Source organism: Propithecus coquereli, unplaced genomic scaffold (assembly GCF_000956105.1).
Source record: "Propithecus coquereli isolate 6110/MARCELLA unplaced genomic scaffold, Pcoq_1.0 Scaffold146, whole genome shotgun sequence".
NCBI classification, from domain to species: Eukaryota; Metazoa; Chordata; class Mammalia; order Primates; family Indriidae; genus Propithecus; species Propithecus coquereli.
Genome location: NW_012138969.1, coordinates 3,729,339 through 3,743,161, shown reverse-complemented (window position 1 = coordinate 3,743,161; position 13,823 = coordinate 3,729,339). Strand labels below are relative to the sequence as shown.

General features: G+C 42.4%; 2 protein-coding genes across 2 annotated transcripts in view; both read left to right on the top strand.

Annotated features, from left to right (window-relative positions):
- Positions 1 to 382: 382 nt before the first annotated feature.
- On the top strand, positions 383 to 1,165 carry LOC105806769 (transmembrane epididymal protein 1-like). Its single transcript, XM_012639970.1, has one exon. It carries the CDS (start codon positions 383 to 385, stop codon positions 1,163 to 1,165), a length of 783 nt encoding a protein of 260 aa, XP_012495424.1.
- A 5,698-nt stretch (positions 1,166 to 6,863) lies between these two features.
- RGSL1 (regulator of G-protein signaling like 1) overlaps positions 6,864 to 13,823 on the top strand; it is a 75,164-nt gene continuing 68,204 nt past the window's right edge. Inside the window, exons 1-4 of the mRNA XM_012639969.1 lie at positions 6,864 to 6,914; positions 9,204 to 9,286; positions 11,305 to 11,379; positions 12,659 to 12,788. Coding sequence (XP_012495423.1) covers positions 6,878 to 6,914; positions 9,204 to 9,286; positions 11,305 to 11,379; positions 12,659 to 12,788 — 325 coding nt within the window. The 5' untranslated portion in view covers positions 6,864 to 6,877. The remainder of the gene's footprint in view (positions 6,915 to 9,203; positions 9,287 to 11,304; positions 11,380 to 12,658; positions 12,789 to 13,823) is intronic.

Below are 13,823 nucleotides of genomic sequence, written 5' to 3'. Positions count from 1 at the left end.
GACAGGAGGGAAGTAAGGAGGGTAGCAATAGGGTCAAGGGCAGTGAGAGGAGAGGGAGGAGGGCCTCTAGCACAGTCTCTGAATGGCAGATGCCCAGGCGTTGTGCTGGAGAATATGCTTACTTCATCGTTTGTCAAAAGTTAGCTGGTTATCAATGAACCAGAGCAGAAGACCAGAACGGAAACCATGACACCCACCCTACCATAAGTTTGGGCTTCCTCCAAAACCATTTCCCTTCTGTAAGCAGATCAGTGGGCTGAACAGAGGATATAAGTAGGCTTCAAGAGGCTCCTTCCATGCTCTAGAGCCTGAAGTGGCTCTAAGTTAATGGCCATTCCTGAGCTTTTTGCTTCTGCCTTTGGTCAGACCTACCTTCTCTTCCATGGGAGGCTTTGAGGGCCATCTGTATCCAGGGCTGTCTCTCTTCTTCTATGGACTTTACCATGCACGACTGGTCTCCAGGGCCTTGATATGCAATGCCCCTGTCCAGTACCCTCCACGCCATCCCTGGAACAAAGGAAGATGGGCAAGGCTACGGCAAATATGCTATGTGGGGTTGCTGAAGATACTGAGCGCCTGCATTTTAGTAGCCCAAGAGTTGCATAGCATTCCTACACAGTTTGTACTTATCAGCAAGATATATCATCAGAGAAACTTTATGTACCGCAAACAGTGGCAGCATCTCACTTTCTACATGACCATCTTCCTGAGTGGGTGTGTAGACGTGGTGAGCCAGAACCTGCTGCCCCAGAGGTGTGCTGCTCTCGAGCAAAGTGTCCAAGCCCTGGGCGTGTTCATCTCTCTGCCCCTGATGGTGTCTCACATGCAGGACACAGAAGGAGTGGAGCTGCAGTCTCACATGCTGCTCACCCAGGCCATGTTCCTGCTGATGCTGGTGGTGATCGCAGAGCTGTGGGCTCCCAATGTGCCGTTGGTCTGGATGATGAAGGCCTTTTTGTATACGATCACAGGCTCTTGGCTGATGCAGATGGGGTTTATGCTGTACAAACCCATCTCTGGCTATAAATGGATGGATGACGATGAAAATGACATTGCGTTTGTCACCACCTTCTTCTGCTGGCATGTGGTCTTCAGTGCCATTTTGATGATCTGGATCTACAGCTTCTCCTTTTTGTGGTATTGTTACATTTTTGTTAATGGCTGAATCAGGATGTGCCTCCAAATGGTTCCCTATTGCCTGCACACTCCGGGATATCTGGATGAGAAGCTGTGAGAGGTGGAGATGTCAGAGAAGATGATAGGGTGTCCTTCCTTCAGAGATGTCTCACCACGAGGCGCCAGACTCTGCTGGGATGGGCACACCCCTATCCCTTTCTGGCTTCTCTCAGTCTCACTTGCTGAGCAGTGTGCAGAGGAAAGGCGAATGAAACAAGAGAGGAGTGTACCTATGACCTCCACTCGCGGCTCCCCTCCTGTTGCCCTCCCTCCCCCCGACCTCAACTCTAGCAACTGAGATCTGCTTGCCCTGGACCTCTCTGCCTCCCTCCTTCCCCTCCCATGAGAACGTTAAAATAAATTTACTATATCCTGCCTTTGGCCCATTTATAAATATCCCTCACCCACCACATACAGTGAGGACCACCAGCCATATTTAGTACATAATAATTTACCCATCATAATAACCACCTCCTCATCCTTTCTTGTTCTGGATCTCATCAATGCTCATACCAAATCCAGACTGTCATTTTGAGTATGCAGAACTCATAGAACTATTCTTGATTTTTTTTCCTTTGATTACTTTGTGATTTATTAAACAGAAACTCAGATCCTTAAAGGCACCTTCCTCTGCAGGATTTATGGAACAGAGCGACGCCCTGCACATAGTGAGGGTTCAGAGGGCTTGTCTGTTTCCAGAGTTTCTTTGGCCATGTCTCCCTGAACGTAGCGGCTGTCAGATTCTTCTTCTGACACATCTGAATTGATTTCTCAAGACTCACCTGGACCCACTCCTTTCTAGTTTTCACGTATAATAAAATCCAATGCCTTGTTTATTCCGTGCACTTTTGTTTTTGAATCCTCATAACTATTCTATCAGTGAGGTTCTAAAACTCAAAAGGGTTAAGAAAGTGGCTTAAGGTAGCCAGACATTTAGCTTTGTCACATAATGCTATAGCGGGGTATGACAGGGGGGTCAGGGACTTGCAGCGAGTGCTGCGCCCCTTTTCCTTCTCCCACATCTTCCCCAGGATGTGAAGAATCTGTCAAGCGTACCTCACTCCTGATTGAGACTAAAACATCAAGTTAGGACAGAGTGGGGCGGGGGCAGGGATTCTAGAGGGTCATCGTCCTTCCGTTTTCCTTTTTTCTTCTAGTTCCTAGGAGAACTAGAGGTATCCTTTGGTTTCGGCTCTACTCTTCCTTGTTAATTTTCTTATTTAAAAGTTAAAGTACAGCAGCAGTGGGTTGTTGTCTGGTTACCAAGGACCATCACCCTCAGCTTTTAGGGGCTGGCGAGAGTTCTGAGTTATTGCGTGGCGCGGGAGGGTGGTGCTTCCCAGTGTCGTTTAGCAGGGTCTCAGCCACGTCTCAGAATGTGGGATGGCGTGGAGTGCGGGATGTTCAGCGTGTGACCCGAAGGCAGATTCCACGGAGGGCTTGCCCCCTGCATCAGCAGGATGGTCGGGCGACAACACTGCTTTCTGCCGGAGATGAACGGGTGTCCCTAGTGTGAAAATAAAATAAAATATGCCTCAGGCAGAGTTCAGCTTCCGTGCTTCTCCTTGGTCCTGGAGACCAGTGGAGCTGTGCAGTGTCCTGTTTGCCACCTCCGGGTTCCGTCCCCTTGTTTCTCACCCACAACCTTGGATAGCTTTTCAGGTCTTGGCCCAGCCTTGCAGCTCCTCCAGCTCGGGGAACCCCCGTAGTGCCCTGGAGGTTGGAGTGGGAGGCAATCTGCTTTTCTGCTCCACCCTTTCCTGTTGAGATGGTAAAACTCTGTTTTCTATTTCACTCAGACCTCCTCTTTTTGATATTAAGAGCATATTTTGGATTTTTTAACCTAAAAATTGACTTTTTGTTTTGCTATTATAATCTGACCTCATCTTGATGCAATATCTTTGACAAAATAGAGGAAAATTCCTCTGTGAGGGTTGAAAAGCAAAGCCCAAATATTAGTATTTCAAGATATTATCTCTACAAAGATGAAGGTTGAAGAGATGATAAAACCACCTGTTAGCCGTTAGACGTGTTCTGTTTTGATGTTTTGAGTACTTTTGAAACCCTGTTAAATCCTGGTAAACTCATCTCTTATAGCAAATTAATGCCTCCGAACATTATTACATCTCACAACACGTGTTAGCAGGGGCCTACAAAGCCACAGAGAATTGCAGCTAAGCCTGATACAATGGAGGAAAGGCGTGCCTACTGTGCGGATGATGAGGGCCTTTCTGTACTCCTCCCGTCACAGTAGGCATGAGCACTCTGACAGTAATCCTAATCTCTTTGGAAAGTAACGCTAACTGAAGATAGGTTTGGGCAAAAACAAAACGTCCAAATGACAGAGTAGAGTTTTGGGGAGAAAAGTGTAATCTTCACTACCATCCACCAGAGGGCACCATCTCACAGGAGCCTGGAAAGGGTTCTTACTCCCAGTTTGGTATTGAAGGAACAATCTAGGAGGGATGGAGAGGAGAGCAGGAAAGATACACAAGCAAGCATTGCGGAGGCATCCAGTAAACATCATGTAGGTCTTTTTCCTGTTAAACTTAGATGCGCGGACATGAATAAGCACAGAATTCAATCGATATAGAAATATGTGTGTGTATGGATTGCTTTTGTTACTGCTTGAGTCGAAGTTACAATATTCTGAAATAATAATAAAAACGTAAATATTTGCTCTTTAAAAAAAAATGTGTATCTCAAAAAACTCTTGGTCACTCTGTCTCTGACCACTCTTCCTAAGTGGGGTGAAAAATCATTGTGTGAGTCTGTTTTTTTCAGCATATTATGGGGGTACAGATGTTTAGGTTACGTATGTTGCCCTTGCCTCCCCTCCCCCCCCAAGTCCGAGCTTCAAGAGTGTCCATCCCCCGGATGGTGTGCATCACACTCATTGTGTATGCATATACCCGTCCCCTCCTACCCCCTCCCCCCTCCCCCCTGCCCGACATCCAATAGATGTTATTCTTATATGTGCACTTATGTGTTGATCAGTTAATACCAATTTGATGGTGAGTACATGTGGTGCTTGTTTTTCCATTCTTGGGATATTTCACTTAGTAGAATGCATTCCAGCTCTATCCAGGAGTATACAAGAGGTGCTATATCACCATTGTTTCTTAAAGCTGAATAGTACTCCCTGGTATACACGTACCACATTTTATTAATCCACTCATGTATTGATGGACACTTGGGTTGTTTCCACATCTTAGCAATTGTGAATTGTGCTGCTGTAAACATTCGGGTGTGGGTGTCTTTTTTATAGAGTGTCTTTTGTTCTTTTGGATAGACGCCCAGTAATGGGATTGCTGGATCAAATGGTAATTCTACTTGTATCTCTTTAAGGTATCTCCAGGGCCAGACAGTCCCTCTCCTGGCCCTGGCAGTAAGGACATGGACACCTGTCCTAGACTCAGAACTTTCATCTTGGAGAAGTGACTCGAAAGCTCAGGAGCAACGGAGATTATGCATGGTGGTTCTTGTGACAACAAATACTCCAAAACAAATGCTTAGTGGTGGTGCTAGCAGTAGCAGCACAGTGGAGACAACCACAGTTGCTGAGAAAATATGTCTTAGTTGAAAATTGGCTTTGATCTCAATGGGAAGTGGTGCTAACCACCAAAAACAAAGTAAGAGTGGTTATCATAATAGGCACCTATGCCCGTGTGGATATCAGAATGATTCAACCCACAGATTCTTTGTGGTGGTCATTGACCGTGGGATCTCTTGGAAAAAAATATTGTGGGCAGCCCAGTAAGACTCTACTGGAGAAGGTAAAGTCTGTGACGGCAGGGATCTTTGACCATTTTATTCAGTGATGCATCCCAAACATCTAGAACAGTTTGTGTCACATAGAGGTGCTCAAAAAATATTTATTGAGTAAATGACTTAATAGGAACCTAAAATGAGCCATCATTGTAAAGAATAAGGCCTCTCCTCCAATTTTCAGCCCTGAGTCAGACCTACAATCTCTTAAATAAAAAGAAAGCATTTAGCCTTTAGGAAGAATCTTGCAATATTTTTGCAAGTATTTACTGTGAATATTCTTCCTAATCTTTGCCAAAGACCTGCTGTCATTCCCAGGGTAACTGTGCACTGGGGTAAAGGAGATGCCCAGAGCTTTGGAAAATTAATTGCATGCTGGATCCGATCTAACATGAACCCAGTAAATATCAGGGCTGACTTGCAAGCTCATGTCTAATTTGAAAACCAGTATTTTCTATATTTGCCTGATGATAATGATTATCTGAGTCCCTTGTAAAATATAGAGACATCTGAGCTTCAACACAGCCTTTCTAAATCAGGTTTGCCAGGGGAAGGTACTGGTAATTTATTTTTTTTGACAAGAAGTCCAGGTGATTCTTATTATCACACGACTTTGGGAGACATCTGGTACCCTTTCTTTCCAGAAACTAGAAGGTCATGAAAGGGTTAGGGAACCAACCATTATGCACTTCCACCCTCTAGCCAGTGACATTGGCTTTTCATCCTTACCATTCATAGAGTGACTTCCTTTTGGCTGTTAATGGCTCCAATAGGCAGCCTCTTCGAGCTGTGGGGATGATAGCGGGGCAGTAATTAGGACTAAAGAGTAGCTGCACACAGCTTGATTGAAGACAGTCTGAAATCATACTGTCTTAAGGAAGGTGGGTATATATCACTACCCTATATGCCATCATTTTAAGAAGAGACCACAACTCTATTTCTTTGCTGAGGTTGTGATAGCCCTTTTCCAAAGAGAGGTGATAATCCAAGGAACAATATGACATTATTGAACCATCCAGAGCTTCACCTTGAATTCTCTTAAGATGTGTATGTTACACTAACTAATGAATGTGGTATTTGATAATAGACTAAAGAAATAAGGTAAGCTAAAAATTCATCTTAGGATATATAAAATATCAAGAAGTAAAGAATCCCTCCTCACTAAAATCACTCTAAAATACAGTATTTAGTTTTTACATATACTAGAAAAAGCATAACACTTTTTTAAATGTGGTATTTTATTGGCAGTTTCAACTTTCTTTTTCTTTCCCTGGGACGACAAAGTTTTTTTAGACATTATATAAGCTTCCCAACAATCCCACGACTTTCAAATTCTTTAAACCCTTTCTTGGGTGTGACACTGAAGAACTCTTTTCTTAGTAATTCTTGGCTAAATTATTAAGGTTTCTAGGGCTGTTGGTCTTTCATCTTAATATTCACTTCCTACCAGAAGAGGACAAAAGAAATGAAGAATTGTTTAATGAGAAAATCAAGTGCCTGATAACCCTTCAGAGAAAGGGGATCCAGGTCTTTTGGAGGTTGATGTTTTACGTGGACAGAATATCCAGGAGATATTGCTTATTAAAATTACATCAAATGTAATAATTTTCAAGACCTTTGGGACATGAGTTTAGAAATGCAAAAGTTACCCTAGGGTGGGAGAGGATGGAGCAATGAAGAGATCCTGGGCATAATTATAAAGAACCAATCAATGCGCATGAAATATTATGGACTAAAGGCTTAATTATAGGAAGAATCTAGTATGTTCAAGGGGATCCAGTAGATCGGATAAAGACTTAGCTTCAGATTAACATCTATACTAAAGTAGGCCATTGCCCAAAAGAATCTAGAACCTCTTAGAGGCAGTGTCATTATGTGTCCACAGGGGGCAGTGTTCTGTTGACTGGGGGCTGATTCTGCTCCTAACCAATTCATGTGTCAGGAAGAGCATGGCAACATGAGCAACGCTGGTGAGTCTCTGGGAGGGATGACTTCAAGGCTTTGAGTCCCTCAAATAAGGCAAACCACTCACCTTCCCAATCGTGAATAGGTCTGAGTCATTCAGGGCCACCACATGGGACTTTCCTATTATTTGTGCCCTTTGTTTTCCATCTGTCTCTCCTTCTCCTTCCTCCTACCTTCTGCCACCAGATCTTTAAGGATAGGACAGGACTTTTTTGATAAGACAATTAAGGCAAGAGGGAGGAAGTACAATGTAAGTCGGGCAATCATGTGCCTTACCTCCTCCAGGGAGAAGGCTGGTGTGGGATTTGGGATTATCCAGTGCCTTCTCTTGTTGCCAAGTCAGTATTCTTATGGTGTGGAGTGAATGCTGAAAGTCTTCTTGGATTGTTAGGAAGTCTGATGGTAGAACAGGTAAGACTGGAAAAATAGGAATGGAGGAGAAGTAGGATGGGGAAGGGGAGGATGTGTAGAGCTTTGTTCCTACATCTCACTTAGACTGTCTTGTCAATGGCAAGCCCTATCACCGTCAAGCCCCTTGTCATCAGCAGTGTGTGTAGCTATGGAAAACACTCACTTGGGAAATTCCTCCCAAATCCCACCTTTTTGTACTCAGATGGTCTCAGTGATGTACTTATTCAACAAATCCATGTTAGACTCTACGAATGACAACCAATGAAACAAAAGCCCGAAAGATTGAAGATCATCTCTTGAAAGAATAATTCATTCAACATTTACAGAACTTAGACATTGTGCAAACACTTTTAGAGCCTAAGGGAAGAAAGATGAAAAAACAAAGTCGTTCCTCTCAAAAGCTCAGTCTGGTGAGGAAGACAGATATATCAATGGATGAAAGCAAGTTGACATTTTTTTTTATTTCAAAGTATTATGGGGTACACATAACTTTGGTTCCATGAATATCTTTTATAATGCTTGAGTTGTGGTTGTAAGAGTGCCTGTCAGCTGTTGTTCATTGTACCCATTAGGTAGGTTTTCATTCATCCTCTCCTCCCCCTCCCCACTGGCTGATTTACACTGAGTTTGACTTCCCTCTATGCACATGTGTGCTCATCAGTTAGTTCCGATTTAGTAGAGAGTACATGTGGTGTTTGTTTTTCCATTCTTTAGATACTTCACTTAGGATACTGGTCTCAGTTCCATCCAAATTGCTGCAAAAGGCAATAATTTTTATGGCTGAGTAGTAGTCCATGGTATACATGTACCACATTTTATTAATCCACTCATGTATTGATGGGCACTTGGGTTGATTCCACATCTTTGTAATTGTGAATTGTTCTGCTATAAACATTCAGGTGCAGATGTCTTTTTTTTTTTTTTTTTTTTTTTTAGCAATGTGATTTGTTAATTGTAATAATGGAAGAGGTACACGATGGTGCAGGGAGGTAGTGATAAATTCTACCATTGTGGTAGATTCTACCATTATAGCCTGACAAGAACTTTCTCTTGCTGTCCAGTATCACAGAGGGCCAGCACTGACACCAGCTCTGTTACTCACAATAGTGTTTGATTTTCTGTGTTTCTATTTCTATTTCTAGTATATGAAGCCAATAATCAATCTGGTGTCATCAGAAAAAGTGATGGAGGCGATCATTTAGGTTTTTTTATGTTATCATAACTGCACTTTAGTGATAGTGAATGGCACTTACTGTCATTATCAGATGCTTAACTAGACAGAGAGGCAGGCCTAGTGTATAATATTTAGACCCATTTTACGGTCTTTCGTTATGAACTTCAGACATGAAGGAGACATGTTGGGCCATTGATAAAACAATTGACTTATTCACTAGCTGAATATTGTACTCTAAAGAGCACAGTGAATTAGAGTAAACTTAAAGGAGTTCCCTAGTTCACCTGGGGTCTCCATGCTTGCCTTTATGACATTCAACATTTATTTCCTTGGATTAACTCGGGCAGCACAATGATCAAACCTGAGAGAAGAAATAAATACATTGCATGACTAAATCGACATTTAAGAAAGCTCTTGTCAGGACGTAATGTTGGGCCCAAACTGACAAGTTGAAGTTTGACTAGAATAAATGTCAATTCCTGCCTTTGCTTTCTGAAAAGTAACTGCATCCCGAAACCGTCCCTCCACTCCCCAGTCTGGAAAAACTGTCTCCCACGAAAATGATCCCTGGTGCCAGAAGCTTGGGGACCGCCGTCCTATAGGCTTTCCTAATGCTGAGCTTAGGCTATGTGAAATGATCTATTCGATGGCTTCATTTTCTCCACCCGAATGCAATCCTGGTTCATGTTTCTTTTTTCTCTCCACATAGAGATAATTGGTTCTACTAATCTTATAATTCTGCTAGAGGATGAAATCTTTGCTGATTTTTTCAACACATTCCTTTCTCTTCCGGTAAGCATTCTCAGACTTAAATCCAAATATTTTATTAACAGCTGACTAGAGAATTTCACTGAGCTGAGCACCTGTTTTTTAAAAAATTTTTGTTATTCACTAAATTTCTACTCAAATCAAAAATTTTCAATTTGAGCAAATAAATATGAACCAGAACCACCTGTAAATCTCCAGGAGCTTCCCGTTGTTGATGTAATCAAGTCCTAAATCCTAGCTTCCTTAGTTGCCTTTGCCCATCCGAAGTTATTTACCATCACACCCTCTGCTGACGCCCAGTGCTCTAGTGGTGGTAGCTCTATCCTCGCTGGGTACACCTGGTGTTGCCCCACCTCTGAACCTCTCCTTGGGCTATTTTTTTTTTCTGCCTGGAATGCCTGTCTCATAGTTCCACCTACCAAAGTCTTAACCATTCTTCAAATCTCTGCTTAAATTCCATTCTCCATAAGGAATTCTTCTCAAACATCAAAATATTAACTAGATATTTGTCTAGTCTTATACTAATATCTAGACCTAGATTTATCCTGCATCATTTTTAGTTTAAATCTTTGGTGACATTTTAATGCTGGAGCTTTATAAATTGTGGCTCATCTCAATGCACACTCCCATGGGATGTCACCTATTAAAAGGTGAAATTTCAGATAAATGGGAAAAAGACACTCTACATTATCCCACAAATAGTTACTGAGTGGTTATCATGTGCCAGCCTCTGGGCTTACTATTGGAGATGCACACAGTAATGATACCATCTTTGTCCTCAAGGAATTCCCAGTCTAATGTGAGAGAATGGTGTTTCAGGTATGAGTGACATGATAGAACTTTCTAGGAGGCAGTGGAGATACAGTACACAGGAGGGAGAGGCGACCCCTACCTGGAAGAGGCCAGGAAAGGCTTACACAGGCCAAGTCTTGAAAGAGAAGTAGATATTTGACAATTAACTGGGGGAAGAAGGTGAGGAGAAAAGGGTGGATAAAGAAGTAGGAGGAAAAGACTAGGGAATGAGTAGCAAGAGATGCAAAAGCCTGACAGACAGAGAGAACAAATAAAGAAAATGCACAAAGGAATACAATCCTATGACACTTTGGGGGAATCTGTAGGTAACCAGTAAGGCTGAAGAAAAAGTTGTAAGAATAAGACCAAGTAAAAGATAAGATGCACAGGTGAGCTGAGCCAAGGCCCAGAGATCAGGCAGGCCATGCTCAGGAGTTTGGATGTCACCCTGGAGGTGACAGAGAGCCATTGAAGTGTTCGCAGTAAAGGAGGGGGGACACAGAATGACTGAAGTTTGGGGCTGTTAGTCTTGAGGTGGGGAGAGGGTCAGACTGACATGATATGCTGAGAGCTCAGCTAGGAGTTGGAGCTTCAGACCCTCTAGTTTTCCACCAACACTTCTGGGACACTTTGAAGACATTTTGGTGCCTAGGGTGAGACTACTTAAGCTTAGATACCTATAAACAGAGAAGCCCTTTCCCATCAGCTGCAAAGCTGGTTGCCTTGGTGACAGTCTTTCTTCATGACAAAAGAGTACAGTAGCCTAGAATTACCGATTAATTTTAGATTCTCTTAATGTCTCCATATGTAATTTGTACCCCTAATCCTCACATCTTCAGCCCTATTTTCTCCAGTTCAAGAGGTTAGATACATCTAAAGCTATTTCTCATTAGGAAAAGGTTTTACACCTTTGCATTCACTCTCTAAGTCCACGGAGAAAGTGAATAATGGAATACACAAAGTAAGTGTGTTCCATTATCATGGGCCTTGGCCTTTGCACACAAGTAAGATAGCTCCCAGATCAGGGCAGGGTGGAGCCAAAAGATAAACAAATTTTGCAACTCAGTCTATTTAGGGTGTTTTTGTCCCCAGAAAGTTGATACAGTTGATACAGAATAAATTTAAGAATTAATGTCCCTTGAAATAGGAAAGCAGTAAACCTCTCTTTTCCTGTGGCTTCAATGGACTATGCCATATACATGAAGAGAAAAGCTCTACCCCCTTGGCTGTTTCCTAGCTTTCTTTTGCAGGTTTTTGGTCAAACACCGTTTTACACTGTTGAAAATTCACAATGGAGCTTGTGGCCAGAAATACCTTATGACTTGGTGAGTAAAATTCTTGAGTGGTGAGGGTTTGGGTTGGAGAAAGAGGGAGGTGTATTTGAAATGTGAATTGGGAGGAGAAGGAGAGGAAGTCCAGAGAGTGACATGGAAGAAACTCTAAAGTGGGTGAAAAGAACTAGCAATATGCCAGTCAGACATTTCTTTCTTTCTTTTTTTTTTTTTTGTTAATGTTTTTGTCTGTTGGGCAAGCAATTGCTGGGGAATTCTTTCCTTTATATTCCGGTCCATGTAGTTAGCAAATGGGATTCATCTCTCACATCCGCTGTGATTGTTGGCTAGTAGTTGCTTGGAGTGCTGTCCTGAGAAGAACCTTGAGGGTACATCTAAGCAGGAAAGAGTCTGGGAATTGATTGGTAATGTCTGCCATGGCGTGGGATAGGAAGTGGCAGCCCAGGGTCCACAGAGTTATTATCAGATACGCATTATCAGATATAGATCAAGGTAAGATGTCACCCTGCAGTTTCTAGTGACTGCTAGACCGTTCTCCTCCAGAGGCGTGTTTTTCTCCCAATCTTTTTTTTTCTTTATGCCTTTTTTCCCTTTTTCTTATCTATTGTCTTTATCCTCTCCTTTTTCCTCTTTCTGTTCTCCTTTTCCACTGTGTAGACCTTAGACCTACCAATGGCTTCCCCATGTCCTACTAGTGTCAAATGGGATCAGAAAGGTCACTGTACGTCCCCCATAGCAAGGTTTGTGTTCTGGAGAGCTGAGAAGACATACCTTACTCTGACTCTTATATTTGGTCTCCCAAAGATAACCCTGAAACTTAAACATTTTTAATTATTTTCCCCCTTCTCTGGTGGCTTGATCCCTCAGGGCTCCATGTAGTATTCTAAATCATGTGAATCTTTGTGTGTTTTTGTATGTGTCGTGCAATTGATACAGGTTAGGGGCTTGTCGGAAATTATGAGAGGGTGTACAAAGAAGCCACTTGAAGAATGTTATGACCTGACACCACAGACCCAAATCTCTTCTGCTTCTCTTCTCTCAAGGAAGACTTACATTTTTTCTTTAACAACTTCACCCAGGAATAAGGAAGACTTTTTGACGGAAGATCAAGCTTTTTATTTCCTAATAATCAATTTGTTTCTTTGGGAGCCTCAGACGAAGTCTCTGCTCCTCTTAGATATTTTTAACCCACACACCTCTCCTTCTGGCCAGATACTGCAATGTGAAATGATTTATTGCCTCTTGCTGAGCTGTATTTCTTAGCAGTTCAGCACCATTTATCTTTTCTGTTTTTATTTTGTTTTGACTGTAGGTTGCCAAGTACAAAGGATTATTGACTTGGTTGGAAAAATACCGACTACCTTTCTTCTGTAAAACAAACTTGTGTTTCCATTATATTCTCTGTCAGGAGTTTATCAGTTTCATTAAGTCCCCAGAAGGAGGTAAGCATTGGGTTGTGCACGCGTGTGTGCATGTGGGGTGTGTGTGTGTGTGTGTGTGTGTGTGTGTGTGTATAGAAATATGGAAAGCAACACTTCATAATGATGTTACGCCTGTCGGTCCTATGGTAAGGTGAAAATACTGGCCAAATTTGTAGATTTGTGGGTGGCCCTACCCGTGTTGTGGCAATGTGTGAAATCTTAGCCTGAAAAATTGGTACCTAAGGCAATATGCAATATGCAATAGTCACATGGGCTGGGCTATTTATCTCAGTATAGCCAGAAATGAGAGTTAACAGTAGCCGCAGAACATGGTAAAATTGCCTAAAGTGTATCCAGAATCAAACAAATCTCACTATCTTCATTACTATCATCTCACTTAAGCCACCATTATTTCTCACCTAGGTACTGAAACCATCTCTTAATTCATCTCCTTGCTTTTACTCTTCTCTCCTGCTCACAACAGCCAGATTGAGCATTTTAAAATGTAATTGGTGGTATTGGGGGGATTCTAGGAAGATGGTAGAGTAGGAAACACCAGGAATCTGTCTCCCCACCTAGACAACAATTGTGCTGGCAGAATCCATATGATAAACTATTTTGGAACTCTGGAGTCTATTGAAGTTTGAAACTTCCAGGAGAAGTCTTAGACAGTAAATTGCCATTAGTCTCATTCAATTTCAGCTCTTTGCACAGTAGCAACTACCTACCCCCAACTCTAGTCCCATGGGAGGCAGCTGTGCACATGTTCCTAGAACAGCTTACAGGAGCCAGGGTGGCCAAAAAGGACCTTGCCTTCCAAATACTGGAGAATCTATGCTGTGATTGCTGGTTACTGCTTCTGATCACAGAGGTATAAAGAGATGGGTGGCCATTGTTGTTGTACCTCCCCATTGTTGCAAGCCCTCCCCCTCTGGCTGAAGTGATTACCAGGGGATTTATAGAGATCACATCTTCCTCCTCTTCATTTTCCTCTTTTTTTCTTTTTGGAGGCAGACATTAAGGACTAGGACATTCAACATCAACTGCATATATGGG

Bases quoted from the DNA above. Each gene is read 5' to 3' on its own strand.
- LOC105806769 (XM_012639970.1), top strand. From the start codon at position 383: ATGGGAGGCTTTGAGGGCCATCTGTATCCAGGGCTGTCTCTCTTCTTC.